General features: G+C 38.6%; 4 protein-coding genes across 5 annotated transcripts in view; 2 read left to right on the forward strand and 2 right to left on the reverse strand.

Annotated features, from left to right (window-relative positions):
• On the forward strand, positions 10,273-12,294 carry LOC107630810 (serine racemase). Its single transcript, XM_016334056.2, is given in 7 exon segments — positions 10,273-10,569; positions 10,643-10,729; positions 10,808-11,038; positions 11,344-11,417; positions 11,504-11,525; positions 11,527-11,634; positions 11,856-12,294. Coding segments are annotated over 7 exon segments (945 nt in total). The 5' UTR covers positions 10,273-10,393; the 3' UTR covers positions 12,103-12,294.
• LOC107630809 (actin-depolymerizing factor 7) lies at positions 11,526-14,291 on the forward strand. 2 transcript variants are annotated; one of them, XM_021119205.1, is made up of 3 exons: positions 11,526-11,634; positions 13,198-13,457; positions 13,814-14,291. In XM_021119205.1, exons 1-3 carry the CDS (start codon positions 11,632-11,634, stop codon positions 13,962-13,964), a joined length of 414 nt encoding a protein of 137 aa, XP_020974864.1. In that variant the 5' UTR covers positions 11,526-11,631; the 3' UTR covers positions 13,965-14,291. The 2 variants fall into 2 exon arrangements, with proteins under 2 accessions (XP_020974864.1, XP_016189541.1); XM_016334055.2 differs by lacking the exon at positions 11,526-11,634 and adding an exon at positions 12,654-12,849 and having other exon boundaries at positions 13,814-14,287.
• Positions 18,799-21,807, reverse strand: LOC107630811 (protein BCCIP homolog). Its single transcript, XM_021119206.1, has 9 exons — positions 21,648-21,807; positions 21,174-21,342; positions 20,977-21,035; positions 20,667-20,891; positions 20,054-20,266; positions 19,875-19,940; positions 19,643-19,732; positions 19,512-19,568; positions 18,799-19,265 (listed from the first exon to the last, which is right to left on the reverse strand). Exons 1-9 carry the CDS (start codon positions 21,783-21,785, stop codon positions 19,167-19,169), a joined length of 1,116 nt encoding a protein of 371 aa, XP_020974865.1. The 5' UTR covers positions 21,786-21,807; the 3' UTR covers positions 18,799-19,166.
• LOC107630813 (probable LRR receptor-like serine/threonine-protein kinase At1g63430) overlaps positions 23,374-27,720 on the reverse strand; it is a 20,773-nt gene continuing 16,426 nt past the window's right edge. The window contains exons 3-15 of the mRNA XM_016334058.2: positions 27,488-27,673; positions 26,967-27,105; positions 26,773-26,844; positions 26,536-26,679; positions 26,297-26,440; positions 25,973-26,086; positions 25,834-25,898; positions 25,183-25,434; positions 24,893-25,098; positions 24,664-24,799; positions 24,424-24,581; positions 24,082-24,297; positions 23,374-23,950 (exon numbers count right to left, since the gene is read on the reverse strand). Of these exons, the coding sequence (XP_016189544.1) occupies positions 23,705-23,950; positions 24,082-24,297; positions 24,424-24,581; positions 24,664-24,799; positions 24,893-25,098; positions 25,183-25,434; positions 25,834-25,898; positions 25,973-26,086; positions 26,297-26,440; positions 26,536-26,679; positions 26,773-26,844; positions 26,967-27,105; positions 27,488-27,572 (1,977 nt within the window). The 5' untranslated portion in view covers positions 27,573-27,673 and the 3' untranslated portion in view covers positions 23,374-23,704. The remainder of the gene's footprint in view (positions 23,951-24,081; positions 24,298-24,423; positions 24,582-24,663; positions 24,800-24,892; positions 25,099-25,182; positions 25,435-25,833; positions 25,899-25,972; positions 26,087-26,296; positions 26,441-26,535; positions 26,680-26,772; positions 26,845-26,966; positions 27,106-27,487; positions 27,674-27,720) is intronic.

The following is a 27,720-nucleotide window of genomic DNA, read 5'->3' on the forward strand; positions in this document are numbered from 1 at the left end:
GTTTTAAAGGTTATCATTAAAAAAAATTATTAATCAAATTAAATATCAATATACCAAAGAAGATTAATTACTTAATATTTTTGTATATTAAGTAAATTAATTCTTTCAATAAATATATATAAATCTCTTTTTTTAAAAACACTATAAATAATACCATCAAAAAATTAAGTAGATGAATCGCATGTAATGCAATCGCAGACTATACACTAGGAGTCTAATAATATAATAAATATCACTTAGTTAATTTTTTTCTGTAACTAGAATATAAATATTTTTTATTTAAGTTTTTAAATTTTAGGATTATATAATAACAATGTAATAATATTTATTTAAATACACAAATATAATAATTTTTTTTTTACCAAATATGGGCTTGACAAATAATAAAATTAATTTGGTTTCTAGAAACAGAGATAAAACAATCTTATAAATTATACAATAAATTTTTATATCTAATTTTTTTAAATTAAAAATAATAATCATTAATATTAATGAGTAAGTACCAATAAATTTTTATAATAAAATAATATTTAGTCCAAGCGCAGTTAAAATTTTACACTAGTTTGATTTAATGATATTAGAGGAATGTTATTGTTCATACCCTAACTCAACGCTAAGGCTCAGGTCCAAATAAAAGGCCCAACCCAAAAGATTGGGCCTCATCCTACACCGACCTTCCCCTGGAGAAGTCGGTTCTTAACACGTCTTGCCCTAAAGAAGTCGGGAATTGAGATTAGCTGGCAGATAGGCACTCCTTCAAGCTAGTAACCGCCCCTAAAATCTCTCAACCCACTTCCAGGAGCCATATCTCAACTTCCCTAAGATAAAGGGACGGTTATCCACCTTAAAAGGTGGAACTACTCCAACGGTGGTTATTGGTTCACCACTATAAATGCACCGACACTCCTCAGGTATCACTAAGTCACAATACTTCCTAAACCTGCTTACGCCCTTGCTGACTTAGGCATCGGAGTGTCTTTGCAGGTACCACCCCCAGCTCATTCATACTCACAAGTCAGACGGAGGCCCAGAAGAGTGATCTATTGCAAAGGCTTCCCTCCTCAGACGATCGGGCCAACCTAACGAGTCCAATCCATTAATCTCCGGTTACCCATCGTAACATTGGCGTCGTTGCCGGGGACCCGAGAGATCGACCAGTGATGGCGGACAAGTCACCAGAAGATGGTCATACCGCGTCCGATTCTGAACAGGGAGACCTGGACACCGGAAACAACGACGCGGACCCAACCCTTCACCAGGGAACTGACGACCAACATACGGAGGGCACCTCTGGGTTAAAAAACCCAAAGGTAAACTCCTCGGAGGGACGAGAATCAGGAAAGGAAGGGCCACCCCATGCAACCGAGCTAATGGGATTGGTCCATGGTCATCAAGGTCGTTTGGAACAACTGGAACAGGAATTAGAGCGACAACGAGAGGCAGAGCGAAACCTCAGGAAAGAGATAGAGCGACAAAAAGAGTTAGAGAAAAAACTCTTGAGGCTAGAATCTTCCCTTAGAAGTCGGAACTCTCGCGGCGACCGAGAGGAGTCTTCCCTGGGAGGAGAGGATCCTTTCAGTGAGGACATCATGAGGGCAAAAGTTCCAAGAAACTTCAAAAGTCCTGATATGAACCTCTATGACAGAACCACGGACCCGAAGCATCATCTAAGCAATTTTAAAAGTCGGATGTATCTGACTGATGCTTCTGATGCAACTCGCTGCAAGGCTTTCCCAACCACGCTATCAAAAGCGGCGATGAAGTGGTTTGATAGCCTCCCTCCAAGGTCGGTTACCAGCTTCGAGGACTTCTCGAGAAAGTTTTTAATGAGGCTCTCCATCCAGAAGGATAAAGTGAAGCACGCACCGAGCCTCCTGGGAATAAAGTAGGAGGTCGGAGAACCTTTACGTGACTATATGGAAAGGTTCAATAAAGCGTGTTTGGAGATTCAAGACCTGCCCACTGAAGTGGTCATCATGGGGCTAGTAAATGGACTTAGGAAAGGTCTCTTTTCACAGTCCATATCAAAAAGGCACCCCACATCCTTGAATGATGTACAAGAAAGAGCTGAGAAGTACATCAACATGGAGGAGAATGCCAGACTACGAGAGCCGAATTGGCGACCTGGGCATCCCCACTCGATAAAAGAGAAAGAAAGAGAGCCCAAGAAGAAAGAAGAGCTCGGTCTCGACAGACCGAGGAAATATCACTCTTATACTCCTCTAAAGGTTTCCACGGTGGACGTATACCAAGAAATCTGCAATACTGAAAGACTGCCGCCTCCCAGACCCATCAAAAATAAAAAGGGAGGAAGTCGCAGCGACTACTATGAATACCATAAGATCTATGGTCATTCAACAAATGATTGCTATGACCTTAAAAATGTGATAGAAAAGCTTGCCAGAGAGGGTCGACTTGATAAATATCTCATGGAAAAGTCGGACAATCATGGGAAGAGAAAGCGAGAGGATGGGGACAGAAGAGACCCGCCACCGCAAACCCCCAAGAGACATATGCATATGATCTCGGGAGGATTTGCGGGAGGAGGACTCACCAAGTCATCTCGCAAGAGACACCTCAAGCGAGTCTACCAGATCGGGAGCGAATCACCCGACCTCCCCACAATCTCATTTACAAAGGAGGATGGGCAAGGGGTAATCCCTGGACATGATGATCTAGTGGTGATAACCATGATCCTAGCCAATGCCCATCTCCACAGAACTCTAGTAGACCAAGGGAGTTCACCAGACATCCTTTTCAAGCCCGCGTTCGACAAACTAGGGTTGGACGAAAAGGAGTTAAGAGCCTACCCCGATACCTTATACGGATTAGGCGACACGCCGATAAAATCACTAGGATTCCTACCCCCTTCACACGACCTTTGGAAAGGGAGAAAAATCCAACACTCTGAGCATAGACTTTATAGTCCTCGACGTGGGGTCAGCATATAATGCCTTAATTGGCAGAGCTACCCTAAATCAACTCGGAGCAGTAGTGTCTACCCCTCATCTTTGCATGAAATTTCCGACACTTGCGGGGATAGCAACGGTACAGGGAGACCAGAAATTGGCGAGAAAATGCTACAATGAAAGCCTGAACCTAAGAGGGAAAGGCAAGGAAGTCCACAACATAGAGCTCGGCGGCACAAGAGCCAAAGAAGAGCTGTGTCCACAGCCAGAAGGAAAAACTGAAGAAGTACAAGTCGGCGAAGAGGAAGGAAAAAATACCAACATAGGAGCCGACCTAGAAGAAGACCTAAAACAAAGATTGACAAAGCTCCTAAGAAATAACTCTGACCTCTTTGCTTGGAAAGCTTTCGACATGCCCAGGATAAACCCCGAGCTCATGTCCTATAGGCTCTCGGTATATCCGGGGTCACGACCTGTACAGCAGCGAATGCGTAAGCTCGGCCCAGAACGAGCTCAAGCGGTGGAAGAGCAGGTACAAGCTCTCCTGGAAGCTGACTTCATCAGAGAAGTAAAATATCTAACATGGCTAGCAAACGTAGTGCTAGTCAAGAAGCAAAACGGCAAGTGGAGGATGTGCGTCGACTATACCGACCTGAATAAAGCATGTCCCAAAGACCTATATCCACTTCCAAGCATTGATACTCTAGTAGACTCCAGCTCAGGGTATCAATACTTGTCGTTTATGGATGCCTACTCGGGATATAACCAAATCCCGATGTACAAGCCGGACCAGAAGAAGACATCATTCATCACGCCTAGAGCGAATTATTACTACGTGGTCATGCCCTTTGGATTAAAAAATGCAGGGGCCACGTACCAAAGGCTGATGAACAAGGTGTTTGCTCCCCACCTCGGGAACTTAATGGAGGTGTACGTAGACGACATGCTGGTGAAAACCCGGGAAAAAGCCGACCTCTTAACAAACCTCACGCAAGTTTTCAACACCATAAGGTCGCATGGGATGAGGCTAAATCCCGCAAAATACACCTTCGCGGTGGAGGCTGGAAAATTTATAGGATTTATGCTAACCCAAAGAGGGATCGAAGCAAATCCCGACAAGTGCAAAGCCATCCTAGAAATAAAAAGCCCGACTTGCTTGAGAGAGGTTCAATAACTGAATGGCCGACTTGCAGCCCTCTCCAGGTTCTTGGCAGGGTCAGCATTAAGATCTCTTCCACTGTTCTCTCTACTAAGAAAAGGATGCCAGTTCGAATGGACTCCAGAATGCGAAGAAGCGTTCCAGGAGTTCAAAAAGTTCTTGAGCCAACCTCCAATCCTAACCCGACCTCTAGTTGGGGAAGAGCTCGTCCTATATTTGTCTGTAGCAGACAAAGCTGTCGCATCAGCCCTGATACGAGAGGATGAGGTCGGACAACATCCAGTGTACTTCACCAGCAAAGTTCTACAGAGTCCCGAACTAAGGTACCACAAACTAGAGAAGTTTGCTTACTCCTTAGTAATAGCCTCACGGAGGTTACAGCCTTACTTCCAAGCTCACACAATAAGAGTCCGAACGAACCAACCTATGAAGCAAATCCTCCAAAAGACGGATGTTGCAGGGAGAATGGTTCAGTGGGCGATAGAGCTCTCCGAGTTCGACTTGAAGTACGAAACTCGGACAGCAATCAAAACCCAATGCCTCACCGACTTCATAGCGGAGTACGCGGGAGACCAAGAGGAAAAGCCAACTACGTGGGAACTATACGTAGATGGATCCTCAAACAAGACAGGAAGCGATACAGGCATAATACTAGCCAATGAAGGGGGAACACAGATAGAGGTTTCCCTCAAATTTGAATTTCCAGCTTCTAATAATCAGGCAGAATATGAAGCCCTGATTGCAAGATTAAAGCTAGCAGAAGAGGTCGGTGCAACCAAAGTGCTGATATTCAGTGACTCTCAAGTGACCTCCCAAATAAATGGAGAGTATCAGGCCAAAGACCCGAATATGAAGAAATACTTGGAAAAAACTCTGGAGCACCTCAGACGCTTTGCAGAAACCGAGGTCAGACACATAACTCGGGATCTTAACAGCAGAGCAGATGCCATCTCCAAGTTAGCAAGTACCAAACCGGGAGGAAATAATAGAAGCTTGATCCAGGAAACTCTCCAAGAACCCTCTGTGGTGAAAACAGAAGACAAACAAGATGTCCTTGAAGTAACCGGGCTAAACCTCGGATGGATGAATCCCTTGGTCGAATACCTAAAATTCGACATCCTCCCTAAAGAGGAAAAAGATGCCAAGAAAATCCGGAGGGAAGCACAATACTACACTCTGGTAAAAAATCTCCTCTATAAAAGAGGAATATCAACACCACTACTGAAGTGTGTACCGACCTCAAGGACATCTGAAGTACTAGAGAAGGTTCATAATGGGATCTGCGGAAACCACTTCGGAGCCAAGTCACTTGCAAAGAAGATAATCCGAGCTGGATTCTACTGGCCGACCTTGCAAAAAGATGCCACAGAATTTGTGAAGAAGTGCCAGCCATGCCAGATACACGCAAATTTCCACGTGGCTCCCCCCGAGGAGCTCATCAGTATAACTTCTCCATGGCCCTTTGTAAAATGGGGGATAGACTTGTTAGGACCTTTTCCACAGGCCCCGGGACAAGTCAAATACTTGATTGTGGGAATAGACTACTTCACAAAGTGGATAGAAGCAGAACCATTAGCCACCATTACGGCGCAGAGAAGTCGGAGGTTCCTCTACAAAAATATTATCACAAAGTATGGGATACCTCATTCCATCACCACAGATAACGGGACCCAATTCACTGACTCTACCTTCAGAAGCCTAGTAGCCAGTATGAAGATAAAACACCAATTCACCTCGGTGGAACATCCACAAGCAAATGGACAAGCCGAAGCAGCCAACAAAGTCATACTGGCAGGACTAAAGAAAAGGCTACAAGATGCAAAAGGAGCCTGGGCTGAGGAGCTCCCACAAGTATTATGGGCTTACCGAACGACGCCTCAAAGTGCCACAGGGGAAACACCCTTCTGACTTGTCTATGGTGTAGAAGCCATGATACCAGTAGAAATCGACGAGCAAAGTCCAAGGGTGATCTTCCATGACGAGGTCGGAAACATACAGGGGCACAAAGAGGAGCTTGAACTGCTCCCCGAAGTTCGAGAGCAAGCCCAGATAAGAGAAGCGGCATTGAAGCAGAGGATGACTACCAGATACAACAAAAAAGTCATTCGAAGAAGTTTTACCCCAGACGACTTGATCTTAATCAGAAATGACATTGGAGTCAACAAATCTGGGGAAGGAAAACTCACAGCTAATTGGAAAGGACCATACAAAATTAGTGAGGTCTTAGGAAAAGGCTATTATAAGATAACCGACTTAAACGGCACCGAGTTACCAAGGTCGTGGCATACCTGTAATATGAAAAGGTACTATAGTTAAAAGCGAAGTCTACTCCCTAATGTACTCTTTTCCCAACTTCATGATTTTTTCCCAAAATAAAAGGGTTTTTTCTGAAGGAGGGTTTTTAACGAGGCATCACAGTAGAGACTAAGGGACAATAGACAGTCAAAAACCCTTAGTAGCAGTAAAGAACCTTCACAAATAAATAAAGATCTTTTACAATATCTCTTATAAATTCCTTCTCGCTTTTCTTTCTTTCTACGAAACGCGCCGACTTAAGATCGACAAAACGTGAAAATCCCATGAACCGACCTAGATGGTCGTCAGGATGAAACGACGAGGTACAAGTCGGTGTAAAGAGGTTATAAAAGTGGATCGTGAAAAATTCGGAAACATTCCGACTCATAAGTCAGAAAAACCGAGCAGCAAAGAAAACGCATCACAAAAATAACCTAAGTCATAGGAACTCAATAAATCTTGAGTATAAGGAATACCGAAAAGAGATCAGAAAACCTATTAAAAGCGCCAAAGCAAAAGACTGTCCCAAGTTCTTAAAGAAAAAAGAAACTTAAAAGGAGGGACAGTCAGCCAAGAAAAAGGGGTCTTCAAAATAAAGATCAAAAGGGGTTTTTCAAAACCTAAAAACAGAAAAGCATGCACACAAAAAGACAAAGAAAGGTAACTTAAACCCTTATCCAAAAAAGGGGTATTTTTTGTTAACCTAAACTCTTTATCCAAAAAAAAGGGTATTTCTAAATATTTTGTTTATAGCCTTAAAAGTCCAAGAAAAATGTCAATAGACCATCACCACCACATAAAAACAAATAAGTTTAAAAAAGAGGGGGACCCACAGGCCGGGCCCCCATATAGCCACAACAAATTTTTCAGCTAGTAAGGTCGTCACCACCAGAGTCAGGGAGATTAGTCGGAGCACCACCAGAGTCAGGGAGAGTGGTCGGAATGCCATCAGGGCCAGGAAGAGAAGTGTCCATAGGAGAAGAAGTAGAAGTTTCCGAAGCCTTCGAGGAACTCGGAGTATCCTTTGATCGGGGAGAGGACTCCGTTATCCTTTGACCCCGAGTCTTTAGATCAGACTCGGTGACATAGTGGGGAGAGGGAGGAGAAACGATAGCTCCGTCGACGACAATTTTATCCGGATCCAAAGGAGAGAGATCCAGGTCGGGAGCAAGGACTCCGACCTGTTCCTTAAAAATTCTCCATGCTTCTTCAGCCCCGTCAGCAATGGAGTCCTCCAGCTCTATATAGGCCTCCCGAGCCCTCATCAAATCCTTCTTCACCTCCACAAGATCCTCGAACAGACTCAAGTAACTCTCCTGCGCCTTCTCCCTCAGACCCTCCGCCATGGAACACTGGGCCTGCAGCTTCCTCTCCCTCTCCTGGAGACCATCCCTCTCTTCCTTTAACTTGGCGACCTCCTCCCTCAGCGCCTTCTCCTGCCCTTGATATAAGAGAAGCCTCCCCTCTAGCTCTTCAACCCTCGAGGATGAACCCAGAAAGCTAAGAGGAGTCTTCTCAAAAAGATCAAGGAACTTTGTGTACACCCCCGCCGCCCTGATACTCTCCTGAGCCAGAATGGTAAGGTGGTTTCGTACAGAAGCATCATCCATACCTATACGGGTATGAGGATAGATATACTTCCGAACGAACTGAGGCGCATCCACCTTGACCTCACTTTCAAAAGAAGAGCTAGACTCCAAGGTCTTGCGCTTCTTCTTTTCTGGCTCAGGAGAAGATCGAGGAGGGGGGACGGCAGAGAAGAAGCTGAGGAAGAAATGACAATGGGCTGGGTAGGGGTCCCCAAATTGCGAGAAGAGGGGGGAGGGGAAGGAAGGGAAGAGCTAGTTACCCTGGCGCCACCAACTCTGGCGCGGGATCTTGCCTTGGCCTCCTGAACTCTCTGGTAAGACTCCTTGGAATTCTTCTTCGCCATCTCTGTAAAAAACAATTAGGTAGCTAAAATCAGCAAAACAAGTCGGAAGAAACAAGTCGGAAAATATAAGCACACAAAAAGCTACCTAGTTGTGTCTGGACAAAGGTCGGAAACCCCTGGAGAAACTTTTTTGTATCCAGATAAGGGGCCCTCCCCCATACTTCTCGGAGGAACCCCACGATGGTTGTCTCCACTTCATCCAAATCATCCAAACTATATTTCTCACAGGAGGAGGCCTCCAATCAGTACAGAGGGAAGCAAGGAAAAGAATTCTCATCTAGGAAAAAGGGATGGTGACCTTCTACAACTTGAACTTTGAAAAAATAATGTTTGAAGTCATGAAAGAATTCATCAAAAAGAGTGAAGACTCTCCGATCTTGTATAGCTCGGAAAGACACCCACTGTTGTTTGTTATTTTGCCCACTAAAAGGCTTGGTCATGTGAAAGAGGAAAAAGAAAATCCTCAGAGAAATAAAAAAATCTAAAGCATGGCTGATAAATTGGTAAATTTTCAGAAAACCCCAAGAATTAGGATGCAGTTGGGTAGGAGCAACACGGCAATGGCGTAAAACAGCAATCTCAAAGTCGGAAAAAGGAAGAAAAATGCCCAGGCGAGTAATCATGCTCTCATACATATAGAAAAAATGAGGGGCTGCCTCAGAAGTCCTCCCAAAACAAACCCGGTCTTCCGGACCCGGGACAATCAATTCATATTTCGGCTCATTTTCGTCAGAGGTGCAAAGCCTATGATGAGTGCGAAGATTGGTGATGAAGTCGGTATCAACAAAAGGTTCTTCCCCCAGAACCGTGACATCCACCCACTGAGCAAGGGTTTCTATAGAAGACATTTTTTCCTAGAAAGGGTTAGTGAAACCTACAAAGGAAAAAGAAAAAAAAGATCAAAAACAGGGTCTCTAAGGGGCCTGAAAATCAAACAAAACAGAATCACTAGAAGCCTACAAGCCAACTCTCCTCTCTAAAAATAAAAACACACAAATGAAAGCATTTTATAAAAAGAGAGTAGAGAAAAACTAACCTTTGCTTGAAAAAGAATAGGGGCAGAGAAAGATGAATTCCTTCGAACAAAAGCTTCTTCCGAACAGAGGAGAGGAAGTGTGAAAATTTTCAGAAACGAAGCCAGGAAAGAGAGGGAAAGTATTTATAAAAACGTTGGGCATAATGATAAAAATGGAAGTCGTCATTTAAAGAGAGGCACCGTTCCCAATGTAACTGATCTCCGCGTATGAATACACAAATCCCTAACAGACGCAACGTTTGATTAGACGCGACTGTTGAGAATTTTTAAAACACGTCGGTTCTAAAACATCACGTCGGTCCCCTATCAGGTCGGTTATGGTCCTGGGTTAAATACTCGACCCCAACTTTTAAAAGAAATTGGGCTCGAGTAAGGGCACTGTTCATATCCTGGCCCAACGCTAAGGCCCAGGTCCAAACGAAAGACCCAACCCAAAAGATTGGGCCTCATCCTACACCGACCTTCCCCTGGAGAAGTCGGTTCTTAACACGTCTTGCCCTAAAGAAGTCGGGAACTGAGATTAGCTGGCAGATAGGCACTCATTCAAGCTAGTAACCGCCCCTAAAATCTCTCAACCCACTTCCAGGAGCCATATTTCAACTTCCCTAAGATAAAAGGATGGTTATCCACCTTAAAAGGTGGAACTATTCCAACGGTGGTTATTGGTTCACCACTATAAATACACTGACACTCCTCAGGTATCACTAAGTCCCAATACTTCCTAGACCTGCTTACGCCCTTGCTGACTTAGGCATCGGAGTGTCTTTGCAGGTACCACCCCCCGCTCATTCATACTCACAAGTTGGACGGAGGCTCAGACGAGTGATCTATTGCGAAGGCTTCCCTCATCAGACGATCGGGCCAATCTAACGAGTCCAACCCATTAATCTCCGGTTACCCATCGTAACAGTTAAATTCTGCGCTGTTAAATTGATGTTGACCAAAGAAAAACAAATCATGAAAAAGAAAAGACCGTGGAAGTGGAAGTGAAGCCTGAGGCAGCAAAGGAATCATAATCCCACTGTCACAGAAATTTCTTACTCAGATATATAGAAAGATAGATGGAAGGAGAGAGCGAAATAGAAAAGGGGAAATATGCAGCTGATATTTCGTCCATAAAGGAAGCACATGACAGAATCAAACCATTTATTCTCAAGACTCCAGTTATGTCGTCCACCTCTCTCAATGCCTTATCGGGAAGGCACCTCTACTTTAAATGCGAATGTTTCCAGAAGGGGTAAGATATCTAGTCCCAATGAATTCCAATTTCAACTGTTCTCTTGTTTTCACTTTATTCTATGGTTCATCAGTGGAGCCTTTAAATTTCGAGGTGCCTGCAATGCTGTTTTCTCGCTAGACGATGAAGATGCTTCTAAGGGAGTTGTAACACACAGCAGGTTTGTCTCTGCAAGTTGTTTTGATTTATCAGATTAGGTGTAGGTTTAGTCCTGATTGATTGTGCTCTCCAAAATCAGTGGAAACCATGCTGCAGCGTTGGCTTTGGCCGCGAAGCTACGGGGAATCGCTGCATATATTGTTATTCCTAAAAATGCTCCAACCTGCAAGGTTGAGAATGTAAAGAGATATGGGGGTCAAGTTGTCTGGTCTGAGGCTTCTGTGCAATCAAGGGAGGAAATTGCAAACAAAGTGTGGCAAGAAACTGGTGCTATCTTTGTTCATCCCTATAACGATGGCCGCATATTGAGGTGGCAAGAAACTCTTTATGCATTGTGTCACTGTTTCTTTTGTTCTACTTCAAAAAACCTGACATAAAACGTTATCATTTGAAATGGGGATAAGTAGAAATTGTGTAATGTTAGGGAACCGACTTTTTTTCAGTCAAAATCAATCAATTTTTTAAAAATTATTTTGTTTATATTAAATTCTAGATTTTAAATTATAAATCTAAATTCTAAAGTTGGCTAACTAAAAGTTGGTCCCCGTACATACTCGTAGAAATTTGATGAATTTTACATCATTGCACTTTTGACATATTTGGTTGTTCTTGCAGTGGTCAGGGTACCATATCCTTGGAGCTTCTGGAACAAGTTCCACAAATAGATACTCTTGTAGTTCCCATAAGTGGTTTGTTCATTCTTTTCTGCCAAGATGTGAACCAAAATGTTTATTTTGATTTCAGCATCTAGTTCCTGATTTTTCAAAAATTGTAGGTGGTGGTTTGATATCAGGAATAAGGGGCAGATGATGCTGCACAATCCAAAGTAGCCGGGAGGATAATAACGATGGCCAAGACAAATACTATAGCTGATGGCCTTCGAGCATTTCTTGGGGATTTCACATGGTAAAGATAAAACTCTCCTCATCGAGATTGTCAACTAAACATGTAGTTCTCGGTCACCTTTATTGTTCCCTGCCTTTTACATGATTAGAGAATTCTATGTTTTTTGCTTTGTTTTGTTTTATTTTTGAGGGTTTTATTCTGACATTCATCTTTTAGTGTTGCTTTTCACGATTCTGTTAAGTCGTCATGTTTGCTCATGAGTCGTGATACAATTGGAGCAGGCCTGTAGTGCGAGATCTTGTCGAGGAAGTTATAACTGTGGAAGACAGTGAAATAATCAAAGCCATGAAACTTTGCTTTGAAATTCTTAAGGTTGTTGTTGAACCAAGTGGTGCAATTGGTCTTGCTGCTGTCCTATCTGATACTTTCCAGAAAAATCTTGCTTGGAAGGATTGCAAACATATCGGAATAGTAGTTTCAGGAGGGAATGTTGATCTGGGCATACTTTGGAATTCTTTGAACAAATGACAATGGATTCTTTTGTTTTACTTGTGTGAACCTTCATTGCTCTAGATATAAGTGTTATTTCATTAATGATGTAGCAGTGTCGTGTTGATATGTTTACTTCAATGCTACTTGTTAAATTTATTTTTTTCAAGAATTGTGTGGACTAATATTTTATAAAATAAAAAAATGTGGGAACCCTTCCTGTTAGAGCTTGCCATACCCTGTGTTTCCGTTCTTAGTCTTCTAAAAAAATTGACATTTTAATTGATTGCTCTGTATTGGTTTGGTTGGTCCTCTTTCTAACCAAAAAGAGTTATATTAGGTGTAGTTATTTTTTTGGACATGGTCAACCATTTATTATTAGATTAAATTTTAACAGAGCCCGTCTTTCATCTAATGATGGAAGATGAACGAGTCAACACCATGTCTTGTGTAAATAAGTACAACAAAGAGTTATCTAATAAAAGATAATGAAATTAGCAAGGAAGCATTAACTAAATTTGTGATTAGATAGGTAAGGATGCAAAACAAATTAGAACCAACCATTTCCCTTAATTCTCTCCTCAGTTGAATTCTTTAACCACTATCTCAGTCTTCTCAAATTTCCGCCTCTCCTTGTCCAAAAATCAAGGATCTTATACCTTGCTTTCTCTCCATTGTTGTCATTGTTACTTTCGCTCGCACTATCCATATTCTCCACTGCTACTTTTTCCTCTCATTTCCTTTGATTAGCTTTCGCGGCACTTCTTCCTCATTGCTGGCAAAATGGTATGTTTTTTTCCCTCGCCTCTTTTGCTTATGTTTGCATGCTATTTGATTCTTCTACTCTGTAATAATGTGAATTTTCTTGAAGACATGCACCATGTTCTTGACATTCCCACATTTGGAAAATATAACGTTTTAAAAAGAACACTACTATTTAACTATTTTATACATTATAATGAGAACTGAAATTTCACATTTAATAAATTAAGATCATTATATTAAGTTAGGAGAGGTTGACAATAATGAGGAGAATGAGCAAATGTTGCAATCAATTGACAAGTGCATATCATCACATAGCATAGCACATTAGCACATAAGACTTTTAATTCATGACATGAGATGTTGGTGCAGGCAAATGCAGCGTCTGGAATGGCTGTGGAGGATGAGTGCAAATTCAGGTTCCTGGAGCTTAAAGCAAAGAGGATCTACCGTTACATTGTGTTCAAAATTGACGGACAGCAGGTGGTGGTCGAGAAATTAGGGGGTGCTGGCGACAGTTATGATGACTTTATGGCCAGCCTGCCGGCTGATGAGTGCCGTTATGCTGTCTATGATTTTGATTTCACAACCGATGAGAATTGCCAGAAAAGCAAGATCTTCTTCATCGCATGGTACTTATATGCACTGACTAGACTATTGACAATTAGAGATATAACCATTCATGTGCCTCCTCCTATCTGCGTAAGCTTTTGGGAGGATTGGTATTATGATATGGTATCAGAGTTTCTATGACATAAAGTTTAGAGTTCGAACTTTGTTAGACCCTAAAATGGAAAAAATAGCATAAGACAAATTAAAAAAATGAAGGCTTATGCAAAAAATTCAAGCAAATAGAGTCCACATGAATTATTATCTCTCTAACATTGATAGATATTTCGGAACAGATGGAGTTATTAAAAGCAGTTTAATTTAATGCAACATTATAGATTGTTTGTATATGATATTGTAATGGGGTGCATGCATGTAGGTCCCCAGATAGCTCAAAGGTGAGGATGAAGATGGTGTATGCTAGCTCCAAAGATAGATTCAAGAGAGAATTGGACGGCATACAAGTGGAATTGCAGGCAACCGATCCAAGCGAGATGAGCTTGGACATTGTGAAAGCTCGAGCCATCTAATCTAAGCATGTCTTTCTTGATGTTACCATAGAGCGAGCAATGATGAATGACATGCACTTTTACTGGCATATTGTTCTTCCTTAAAAGTTAAAAACTCAATATATGCTTGTTCAGTTTTTTCTAGTGTGATCTTGGATTGTTGGTTGGTTGGTTTAATTGGGTCTATCAAGTTGCCAATCTAGCCTCTTGGTTTTTCAATTGGGGTTGGCTCTTGGGCAATTGTATTAGCTGTTACTGCAAAAATGATCAAACAAACTCATATATGTATGCTTAATGTCTCCAATTCTTCTTTTAAAACCATATTTTGGATTGGAAAGACCTTATCTAGAGAATGGCTTTCATATTTTTATTTTTTGAATGATAATCGTTTAAAATTAGGCTCGAATAGGATATCTAGCAAGAACCATGAGAAGATAAGAATTTTACATTAAATTAATTAACCATCAACGTAAAATTAAAAGATGAAAGTGTTATATAGAATATAATAATTTAGATGTTCAAAAATGTTTTTTTTTTCTTGGACAAATGTGATTATGTGATATTAATGGAATATTACAAAGTTGATTTTGTTCTTATTCGTGCAATATACGAAAAATATTTAACTTTTGTATTTATGTTTGAAATATGCTTTTAAAATTTTTTTATGAATATATTTAACTTATTTAACATATTTTTTATTTATGCAATTATACATACTTGATGAATTGTTTTACAAAATTCTCACATAATTTAAATATCAATTTAGGTCTACCTTTATAAAATATTAAGACAAATTTAAAAACTTCTCATTAAATTTGAAAATATTTTCACAGCTATTTCAATTTACTGCAGCTCATCAAGTTCTAACACAATAAAAACACCGTAGTGTTAAATTTATGGGAAAGTATAGGGAGGTAATGGAATATTTGTACAATATGTACAATGGAGGTTTATAGAGTATTAGAGATATAACCATTAGTGTTACTTTTTTTTCCATCAGCGTAAGCTTTTGGGATTAGTGGTATCATGACATGGTATCAGAATTCTAGATCCATAGTACCCGATCCATAGTATCCGGGTGGTTATTCTATATATTATAGGTGATGTTCATTTTGTAACTCATATAGCCCATTGTACACATTGTACAAATATTCCATTGACTCCCTAGCAGGACTCTAAATTTATAATAGATTAGAAGTTTTATTACATCTATAAATTAAAAGTATAAAATTTTAATTTTAAAAAATTATCAAAATATATTTAAACCAACTAATTTAAATATAAACGGTATAACTCTTACCTATTAAATATGAGTGATCTCTTTTTTTTTAGAATATTTTTTTGTTTGGTTTAAAGCAAAAAAGAATTTTTCGAAATTGGGGAGTACAAAATGGTATCCTTCCTGAGAAAAATTCTATATTCAAACTTAGTTGGTTTGAACATAATTTTATTTTGACCGCCAAAGTTAATCATATCATAAATTCTTCTTTAAAACATCTTTTTTGTCGGATAGAGATATATTTGAATTTTTAATTATGCACTGTATAGAATTACATAGCACTCTTACAAAATAATATCAAAAGAAAGAACTAATTAAAAATTGTACAAAATATATAATTAGTTTATATTGATATACAAATTATAATTACTTCTTTATCAATTAATTAATATACATATTTTTTCTATTTTATTATATAATAATTTTATATATGATACATTTATGTTTACTATTATTTAAAACATTCTTTTACTCTCAAAATTCAAATAAAAAATTCTTTTTATTAAAAGATCAGATTATAATTTCAATTATTAGGTTCTCATTGATTTGGTTCCAATTATGTTTAGCATTGCACATATATATACGAATTGATTAGATTCCAATTATTGTTATTGTTAGAAGTTTAATTTCTAGGTATTAATAATTTAAAAGTCATACAATTTGTGAAAGTACAAACGATATTTAATTTTTTTTCCATGTATTCATTACAGTAATAAATCTAATGATCAGTNCTAACTTTAGTAATATATGAATATTTTGTTTTTCATAATCGTATATTAATATACATGTTCCTTCTATTAGAATAATGTTTTTAAGATAAAAAAAATTATTAATTAATAATATAATCAATCTAATGAATTTTGGGCCTGGCACTGGACTCGAAGTTTTGGCGTTGGATGCCAATGCAATTTTGAACCCCTGAAAGTAAAAGATTTTCTGGCGTTGGGCACCCATGTAGTACAGTAGTAGAAATTCTAGGTGTTAGTCGCCACTTGCCTAAGTTGGGTACCATACTGTGGCCTTGTTGAAGGCGCTGGGCGCCCTCTTTTTGGCGTGGGGCGCCGACCTTATTGAAATAAGGCTGGCGCCTGGACTTCAAATCTTTGAAGTCAAGGTGAAAATCCACTTGAAGTTAGGCCCTGGTTTTGGGTGCTGGGTGCCTAGTGTGTTGAAAGTCTTTTGAAGTTGGGTGCCCATTCCTGGCACTGGGCTTGAGAACTCCAAGTCCATGGAAGGCACTAGGCTTTGGCTTCCTTGGAGCTGGGTACCACCTTTGAGAGATGGACTTTTCTTTCAGGCAATGGGCTTGGATGGTTGGCACTGGACTTCAGATCCTTCAAGTTAGGCGCCAACCTCTTCTTCTCTCCTGGGAGTGCACTTTTTGTTTCCTTGTTTATTTCTCTTATCCTGATTACTTTCAAAATAAATCCTGAAAACACAATAATTCTAAAACAACTCTAAATATATGATTAATTATGAAAATTTTATTAAAAATATAAGAATTTTAAATTAAACATAAAAAAAACTACTTAAAAAAATGTAAAAATTATTTAAGAGGTCAACACTTCACCATTAATACCATGAAGCCCACTTCTGCAGCTATCAACAAAGGTAAACTCTTTTAGAAACTATGAGTATGATTTGGAAAAAAGGTTTAGCATGAATAATACCAAATATGTTGCTAGTTCTTTTACTCCTCATTTTAAGTTGAATATCAAGCAGTGTCTAATTATTAACGAGGAGAAACAAACAGTGGATGAAATTCCTTATGCCTCAGCGGTTGGAAGGTTGATGTATGCTATGGTGTGTACTAAACCAGACATTGCTCATGCGGTTGGTATTGTGAGTCGTTTCCTCTCTAATCCAAGTAAAGAGCATTGGAATGTTGTTAAATAGATTATGAGATATCTCAAAGGTACAACTAATTTGAGTTTGAGTTTTAGTGGTGAGAAATCTTTGCTAGTTGGATTTACTGATGCAGACATGGCAGGAGATGTTGATTCTCAAAGGTCTACTTCAAGTTATTTGGTCAAGTTTGCAAGGAGGCTATTTCATGGTAGTCAAGGCTACAAAAGTGTGTTGTACTTTCTACCACAGAGGAAGAGTTTATTACATCAACTGAAGCATGTAAAGAGTTGTTGTGGATGAAAAAATTTCTTCGAGAGCTTGGTTTCAAGCAAGACCGTTATGTGTTGTTGTGTAATAGTCAAAGTGCTATTCATCTTGCTAAGAATTCTACTTTTCATGCAAGATCTAAACATATTGATGTTAGTTATCACTGGATACGGGATGTGTTGAATTCCAAATTGTTGGAACTTGGGAAAGTTTATACTGATGATAATGATAATGGTGCTGATATGATGACAAAAGTATTTTCAAGAGATAAGCTTGAAACTTTTTTTTTTGTCTTGAAACATGTTATTTAATCGCCGGAATGGCAAAGGCTCCTCCTAGATGAGAAGGGAGAGATTTGTTGGGCTTTTTCTTTCCTTTGTGAAGTCTAAGCCCAGTTTTTTGGGGTGTCTCCTTCCATCCTTGTGCCACACTACCCTAATCAGATTTTTTGGGACAACAGAGAGTGAGAAAGAGCAGTCACAAAGTGAGAGAGAAGAGAAAAAATATAATTTCGTTTCTGTACAGAACAGTAGATTTCAAACGATAATTTCTTATTCGTTCATCGTTGGAGCAGCTTGAAATTTGTAATGCAGGTTCAGCTCATCTTGTTCTTCATTCTGGATGGTGGAGATGTTGATTGGAGGTCTGTAGTGAGAGGAATCAGTTTCGAATAACTCCTCTATTTTTTGGATATTTTTTATCTTGTACTCATTTGTTAGCTTTGGTGCTTTGATGTGTTGGCTGATTGTATGCATAATTTGTGCTTTGTTTAAGACTCTCTTATACCTTATATTTGATTATAGTGAAACTATTTCATTAGTTTGGACGACTTGTGATTTTTACCTCTTACCTTAAGAGAATTTTCCTTGTTAAAATATCGATGTATTATTGTTATTGCTTTACTTGATATATTTGCTTGCTTATATTTACTGCTATATTATTTTATGAGTGTTTTCATATTGTTCTTGTGTTGGATATTTGTATTATTTTCACTACTAAACTCTTTAGTAGAGAGGATAATAAATGTTTAGGAATCAAGAATTGTTAGTTATTGATTATTGGAGTCTTGAATTGTTAGTGAAATCACATAGTAGTGGTAGATAGCTCTAGCACTAGCATAACTTATATATATATAGTTCTAGCTTTGTCACTTGCTTACTAAGCTTTATATTTCTGTCTATTTTCGATTCACTTCTCTTTGATGCTATATCTTCAATTCCTACTTCTATATGTTCTTATCTCAAAATCACTTCACAAAATACAAAAATACTAATTTTTGTGTATATATTATTTATGTCTTATTTTTAGTGTCTTGTCTTATCACTAAAGACAACCTAATAGTCCACACCATTAACAGAAAATAGATTAAGGACTAACATGATACACTTTTACCAATTTCATAGATGTCATTAGTATAATTAAAAATCTCAAGTAAGATTTTAATGCACAACACCAATCCCATAAAATAATTTGGGACTTAAATCAAATGACTTGGATTATGTTTTACTAACGGATCGAACTGAAAATACTACTTCTTCATCAGGTTCAGTAAAAATTAAAAAACCGAATTATGTATTTCCAATCCTCTTTTCATGACAAAAATTCATGGAAGTTTTACCACATCATGTATGGAATCCCGATAACTGCAGGAAAAGCGTACAACAGAAACAAGAGGGGAAACAAAATTATCTTCACCATCTCGTTAAAATTGGATGATTTGCGGGCGGGATCAAAATTTGGCAGCTCAAAAGAATTGTGAAGGTTGAAATAGATGAAAAGCTTCAGCAGTTAGGTTGTATGTATAATGGAAATTGTGCAACCTTGCTGCTTCAAGTTTCACTGATTAGAGAACCTAACTCTTGACGAAATGCTGGAATTTTGCCTGCCTCAACAGCCATGATTAATCCCATTGGCCTGTAATTCTTTAGCTGCAATGTGTGTATCAACATAAATATATGGTTCAGAATCATTGATGAAATAGATGTTACATAAACACCACAACTCTGCAAAGTGACAGGATAACCAATATCCAAAGAAGCAAGCAACTATAGTATGAATTTCTACCAGACACAAGTGGTGGGACTTTAGAATGTTTTTCGAGTAACTTTAAGAAATTGACCAAACAATAGTAACTGCCATGATACAATGAGAGTTTAGAAAAATAGAAGACTTGCCTCAGGAGGTGCAAGCTGCTGAGCTCGCAATGGAAAACAGAAGGACCATGAGCACAACTGTATGATGGAAAATAATCAGTAATCAGATGCAAAAGATATACTATACAACAACACCACTAGAACATCAATACCTTATGGAAAATCTCATCCTCAGGCTTTACATAAATTATTGCTTCATCATCGTCGGAGCTTGGTTTTCTTTTCTTTACTATATTCTTGTGCTGTGTTTTCACATCCAGGAAAGAGTTACAGCATCACACATGAAATTTGAGGAGGGACAAAAATTATCTTAGCCAAAAAAAAGCTAAACCAGTCCATATGACAACAATCAATAGAGGGGATGTGCTAAAGCAGCAAATATACCTCGTAAATTTTGCTGAGTATTATATAATGCTTAAACTGGAAAGACTTCCGGAGGTCCTCTGTTGGCTGATAAAATGTGAAAGAAGACAATGTAAGTTCTAAGGAGAAAATTAGTCTCCAGTGCTTAGATGGAAACACATTTTAACACCCCCACCAATCTGATACTACTGAAATCTAACCTCATCTTCTGTGGCCCATGACACCTCATCAAAAAGGGCTTCATAAAGGTGTGGCAAGAGTTGCGGAGGAAGGTTCAACACCCGCTGTGAAACCAAGAGACCTATGTCACGTGCTTGTTCCTCCAAAAGTAACCTCAATTTATCAGTAATGCCCTTCTCTTGGCGTGTTTTGGATAGGAGAAAGTCCTTAACTTCCGTAATGCATTTTTGCTCCTAATCAATGATGAGATGCCAGTCACAAACCAAATTTACAAATCGCCAAAAGATAATGAACTGGAGACATCAACTAAAGAGGGAACTAAGAATTAAGTTATTGTTCTGTTCATGAAAGCTTTTCTATATCCTAGTAGTAGCGCCTCACTTACAAGTCAGCAAACTAGTAAATTTGGATAAAGGCAAGAAAGTTATATATAATAGCAAGGGGACAGAGAGAGATTTTAACCCTCCAAAAGAAAGAGACACATGCAACAACAAAAAAGTGTGAGTAGGATGTCAAGTATCAACTAAACAAACAGTAAGGGCATCAGATATATAGCTGCAATTGAGATCAAGATAAAAAAAAATGAGGCAAATGGATCAAGCAACACAACATATATAGCACAATGTTACCTACCCTATATCTCCACAAATTAAGAGCACTAACAACAGCAAAAAGCCCTTCATCCTCATCATCCTCTATCTTTACAACAGTGCCTACTGTAGTCTGCGCCAAAATTAAATCTACAAATCCACTTAAATCCCATTCCTTATCATCCAGGTATGTTTGCAGCAAGGTCTTCACTCCATGAAAGTCATTGGGTTTAGGATCAAAAAAGGAAAAGTCTGCTTGGACAACTCCCTTAAGCAACAGAGACCATGTTTAATTAATATACTAATTAGATGCAACACTAAGAGATAAATATTTGTATAAAAAGATATCTTACTTCAAACTCCTCATCAGAGGACTCATATTCTTTGGCTTTCTCCTTTAACGAGGACTTACCTAAGAAGTAGGTTAGAAATAGGGATTCACAATACAAAACATCAGCTCACTTACAAATATAAGGCACTTCAAATAATACATTTATATTCTTGATCACAATTTATATTTCTTTTTTGTTAAAGGAAAAGGAACTCTTACTAGCAGGTGTAGGCTTTTCATCAAATTTGGAGTGTTGGTGTTGCCGTTTGGGCATAGAAGGAGAGGCCATTCGAGCCAGAGCACGAGCAAAAGGGGAGAATGTAAATGGCAAAGTTCTGGGCTGTTGGCAATGTGTTCTTGGCCTTCTGGGCATTTTGCATTGGAGTAGCTATAACAAATTTAACCGCATAGTCAGACTATTATGTACACATTATATTTAAGACAATCATCACTCAGAAAAGGCAGAACCTGAAATATATATACTTGACAAAGTTCCAAACACACGTAGTGGCAGAAAAGCTTATATCTTATGCTATGTGATTTTTTTTTCCCAATAAGCAGAAACACTAATAACCTTAAAGCATGCATTTGACAAAAATATAAGCCTTTCTTTTAGACACTAAGGCCTCTGCTAAATTTGCACCAATCTCAACCTCAATGATCATTAAGAGAGAAGTAGGAAAATGTTTAGACCTCTGCAAGAGTAGTGCAGTTTGTAGAGGATGCCCAGTTCTTGGTCTGTTCAACTTCAACCACTGTCCTACTTGCAGCTGCACAGAAAAAGAATACAACTAAAAAACAAAAAGAAGAAACCATCAACTCAATCCACATGCTAACACATGATTCCAGATCCCTAACAGAGAAACCACCAAGGCACCAACTCAATAAGAGAAGAATACCAAAAACTTAAGAACACGAATGTTAATTCTGATAAAATAAAAAAGGAAAAAAACATTGTCTATATAATCAAATCTTATAATTAAACATGCATATATCCAGACTATCTGCTTGAGATAGGGTTATGATTCCTTATTTGTCCTTGAGCTGATCACGGAACAAAATACACATTTTTATTGAAAAGTTTTAGCCATTTATTACTAGATTCTTCTACAAGAAATGAGTTTCATGCTCTCTGCAATTCAGAATAAAATTGTTCAGTCAATTTGTTGTTCCCATGTTCTTTCAATTCAATCATCATTGCAAAATAATATTTCCTAAATCCGCCCCTCCCCCGCCCCCCCAAACCCTAATTCCTCAAATCTGTGTTTATATGTAGTAAATGATAGATTAGCATATGCATAGATTAAGCAACAAGTCTTATAAAATACCAAATTTTCAACCTCATCTTTTCTAGTTTCTGATCAATCACTTTAATACTATAGCAGAAATGGTGCACATAAGGTATACATATAAAGTGGGGCATATACCATTACTCCACATTTTAGCAAACATAATAATTGCTTTAAAACATTGTTAATGTGGAGGCAAGGATCAGCACATGTAATTGATAACAGGCCAGGATCATTACTTGTACTAAGTAGCTAGTGAAATTTTAGCACATAACATCAACATGAGTTGTAGCTGAGAAAAGTTGCAGAGAGAACAGATATCGTTCACATGGAAATTGGAAAGGAATGAACAAGAAAGGAAACCATGGAAAGGAATAAAGGCAGAACGAAGCAGAGAGTAGCAGAGAGAAGGAAATCTCGTTACCTTGGAACTCAGAAGTTTGAATGAAGCAGAGAGTTACTGCTGTGCGCGATGGCCGACGGCGGTCACCAGGTCGGCGGAGGCGAAGCTGATGTGGCTTAACCGAATGAGGAGGAGACAGGGAAGAATCGAAGAAAGCTACAGGGTCAACATAATTGCAGCAGCGGTGGGTTAGAGACGACGGCAGTGGTGGGTTGGCCGGACGCAGCAGCGTGGGAGAGGACAAAGGAGTGGTGTGTTAGGGTTTAGCCAATTAGCCGTTTAGGAGTGTTTCTTGTTTGGGCTTTGGGAGTATTCCATTTAAATTAGAAATCTTAAATATATTGTGTACATAACAGTCTGACTATGCGGTTAAATTTGTTATAGTAGCTACTCCAGTGCAAAATGCTCGAATGGCCTCTCCTTCTATATGCCCAAACGTCAACAACAACATTCCAAATTTGATGAAAAGCCTACACGTGCTAGTAAGAGCTTTTTTTTTTTTAAATAAAGAAATATAAATTGTGATCAAGAATGTAAATCTATGTTTTGAAGTGTCTTATATTTGGAAGTGAGCTGATGTTTTGTGTTGTGCATCCCTATTTCTAACCCACTTCTAAAGTAAGTCCTCGTTAAAGGAGAAAGCCAAAGAATATGAATAATCTGAATGCCCTTAGGCATTGGCTTATACTAAATAATATAATTACAAAAATTTACTCAGAAAAAAAAAGGGTAAAACTCCAAACCGTACAACAAAATGCTCAATGTATACAAATATACGAAAAATACAATTGTAGCCTGACAAACTTCTTACATTAATCAATTTCTTGAATTTCACCTACCACTGCTATACAATGATGACACCTTGTCATGCATTAATACTTACCCATTCCCTTACTTAGCAACCATTTACATGTAAGAAAGAAAAAGAAAAAATTGACAATTTAAGTAGTCAGAAAAAAGAACAAGTATTAGTAGTAGTTATAGATGCTGGTTGAATGTATATGTGACAATCTTTGTGTTATACTTGGTCCTTAGCATTGACACAATCTCAAATGAATCTAAGATGAAAGGGCAAGTTCAGCCCAAGCCAAAGATGATCCCTTGAGATCCACGCTAATTGAAGTGTCAATTCTGCCCTCCAGAATGCTACATAATTCCCGCATTGACGGACGGCCATTGGGGTCGCCATTGATGCATTGCGATACCACCTCACATATTACTTTCAAGTCGTCTTCTCTGTAATGTTTTAACTCTGGATCCACCACACTTGACATCATTTCCGGTATCTCAAGATATTCCCTAGCCTGATAATGATAATTAAAAGCAAATAAAATGAAAAGTTTAGTTTCCTTACAATGTGTTGATACAAATTCAAGAAATTGAATTGAGCGGTTACTTGAATTTTAAGTAAGCAGATAAAATTAGAGTTTCTTACCCAGTCCACCAAGTACCCTTTGTCCTTGCAATATGGAGGTCGTCCGCTGATTATTTCCAATAGAAGTACTGCAAAGCCGTATATGTTTCCTTTGGTGTCAAGACGACGTGCCTCCACGGAATTTGAAAGAAGGCACATGGAGCCCTGGCTGCCAATAGAACCAGAATTCTTCTCTGATCTTTCAAGAATTGTCTTCCAACTTTCAAAATCGACCAGCTGCGATTTAAGGTTTCAATAAAATGAGAATGCATGGCAAGTGTAGTGTGTTAAATATAGGATACTCAATTACACTGTCTCAATTGGTGGGTCTGAACATTTAAACCAGTTGCAATGCATGCATACCTTTGGTGAAAAGTCTTCTGTAAGATATACAGCATTGGAATTCAACTCTGAGATAGTGAATGGTGGTTCAATTTCCGTGTGCAAATACTTGAGTCCACGAGCAATGCCTATAATAACTTTCATACGCCGTGTCCATGACAATTGGCACCCTTCTTCATCTGCAGTCAAAATTCCTTTTTAAGAAACCAAAACAAACGGGAGAGAAAAAAATCATGTAAGGAGGAAAGAAACTTGACTTACAGCAATGTAGGTGCTCATAGAGTGTCCCATTTGAAGCATAATCAAAAACCAGCATCCTGGTAAAAGGATTGCTCTCTCTACAATAACCTAGCAGTTTTCCTGTATTCTCATGATTCAACCTTGCCAAGTCTGCCACCTGATTGACATCAATAACAGAAAAATTAAGAACTTGTCTTGATTATTTGTCTGTCAGTTCTTGCACATTTTAGGAACTGCAATGTTCCATTACCTCTCTCTGAAAATAGAGCTCAAGGTAACCCGTCCAATGCTCTTCCTTAATGCAGAGGGAAATTACAGCAATCTCAGGTCCACCTTTCATTGTACCCTTGTAGACCACACTATCTGGTGAAGAACCAATTATGTTGCTGAAGTCTTCGCAGGCCACTTCAAGATCTTGTCTGCTATACTTCGTCACATCTTTCAACACATCAGATTCTGCATATTGATATTGTTGAGTATGTTAAAGCAATTCTAGAAATATTAGAAGGAAATACACACCGGAGGGTGTAGAAACTGAACCTATATATACTGTCATATGCTCTTTCTCGCTTGAAGATTTTTTCCAAGGAATGATGATAGATGATTTGCTGTTAAACCTCTGATACGCCGTGAAAATAGCAATCAAAAAGAGACAACCAACCATGACTCCCGTCACTATCTCTAGAGCCAAAAGCCAGGAAGGTTTTGATGCTCTTTGATGCTTCGACACATGTTCAGCAGCTCGATGCTTTAGGTTCATTACTGGATGGCTCTGGGCAGGTGAAGCACCAGCTATGAAATGATAGTTCATAAAAAACATTCAATTAGAGTAAGGCCAAGAATATATCTAGTAAATAGATAGATAATACGTATGTTGGATTTACAAAGTTCATTCAAATGTTACTTATTATGTTCATTCATTCCATTCTTGGAAACAGGTTGGATTTCAAAAAGGAAAATAAAGGGAAGCCGGAAGCCAGTGAAACTGTGAAAGACACTTTACAATGAATTCAAGCCAGAGCTCATTTCGTCTCCTATGTATTTTTAAATTTTTATGAGATGTTCTAATTCATGCTTTCAATGAATTCAAGCCAGAGCTCATTTCGTCTCCTATGTATTTTTAAATTATGAGATGTTCTAATTCATGCTTTCAATTTTGAGAGTACAAAATAAAAATAGTGTCATGCATACCACATTGTACAGAAGTCCGCTGCTTTATGTCTTTAATCTGAAGGCAATTCCCTTGAAAGCTTGATCTGTTTGACAGAATTCATGTAAATGTGGAGGTTGAGTAGAATGGCAAAACATGAAATGAGGATCAAATAAGTACCTTGGGACACGCAAACATTTGGGTAAGCTCCCAACAAAGAAGTTATATGAAAAATCTGCAACTTTTAATTGAGACGTACGACACAAGCCAGTTAAATTCACATTTGAGGCATACCTGAAGAAAATTATAAGAACTGTAAGAGACAGACTCACCAGAAACAAATTTTGAAGGTGTAGCTGGTATCTTATATTTAACAGTAAACCAGATAAATTTTCACAGCTGCAATAATTTTCAAAATAACTCAAAACCAAAGTTCATTTATGCCTCCCTGCCTATGAATTCCTGACCAGACAATACCAACTCAATTCCAATATTTATACTCACATCTCATGCATAGTTGAATCAGAACTTCCACCAGCAGGAACAGGTCCTTGAAGCTTATTCCTATCCAACCGAAGTTCTTGAAGGTATTTCAAATTTCCAAGCTCTGGGGGTAGCCTACCAGTCAACCCATTGGACTGCAGGTTTCTACAAGAATACAAATAAAGTTTAAGAGACTGTGGCAAACTATTAAGAGTTAAAATTTCTCTCTATTCAAGAAGATGTTATTGATTTTCTTTTACATTTTCACTGCTTGGGTCAAATTTCCAATTTCTCGAGGAATCGGTCCTGATAACTGATTCAACCCCAAGTCCAACACCTTGAGAGATTTCAACATGCCCAATTCTTTTGGTATTGTTCCAATAAGATTGTTTCCGTGCAAGATTCTACAACCATAAGAACCAGATATTAACACCACAAATTACAGACATCATATTCCAGAACTACAAGTCTAGAAGCACATTGTGCAAGGCACATACAGTTCTTGCAAGTAGGTGATTTGCCCCAATTCTGGTGCAAGAAACCCTCTTAATGCTGACCCTGATATGTTTCTGCAAAGAATTATCCCAAACTATAGAATAAGGAATGTGCTAGCTAGAAATACAACTCATCAACAGCAACATAACAATTTGCACTCCGAATAAATGTACTTAAGGGATCTGTGGAATCTTACAGCTTGATGACATGATCTCGAGGTCCATTGCACAAAACACCATTCCACTCACAAGGATCCGAAACCAGGGTATTCCAATTGGACAAAACAAGATGTGGATCATCAAAGATAGCTTCTCTGAAGGTTTGAAGCGCCGAAACTACACAGAAATAAACTCCCCAGTTAGAGGCCGAAAAAAGCAATGCAAATGCTTAGTTACCATGAATGCTGAATACCATAGCTCAATTGGGAAGCCATAACAAAAATACAGTGAGAATTTGAGAATGGAAAACAGTTGCTGGATCTCAAACCTTCAAAGTATACAGAAGAAACAGAAACAGAAAATGCTGCTACTTAATGACACTATAGCCTATAGGCAAGTTCCAACGAAAAGAACAAAAATGCACATCATAATAACTATTTTTGGTACTGTCTTTAACTCTTTATGTTTTCCCATCATCCAAACAGAGGGTAACTGAATTGATGCAACGAGATCTGAGAGAGAAAAGTGAATACATAACCACCATAAACTTAACAAGTACCTTCATTTTTTGCCACCGCATCAGAAGCTACAAAAGACAGCGTGGAAATTAAACCCAGAAACAGAAATGAAGTGTATAGATTCATGTTCTCCCACAAAGTCTTGCACAATTTTCTGTTCCTTCCTCCTTCAGCCACTTCTCTCTAAGAAACAAACTTCAAAGAACTCTTTCCAATTCAAATTGAACGAACACATAAAACACGAGAACTCTACAAACAAAAAACAGGGACGACT

Source organism: Arachis ipaensis, chromosome B03, assembly GCF_000816755.2.
Source record: "Arachis ipaensis cultivar K30076 chromosome B03, Araip1.1, whole genome shotgun sequence".
NCBI classification, from domain to species: Eukaryota; Viridiplantae; Streptophyta; class Magnoliopsida; order Fabales; family Fabaceae; genus Arachis; species Arachis ipaensis.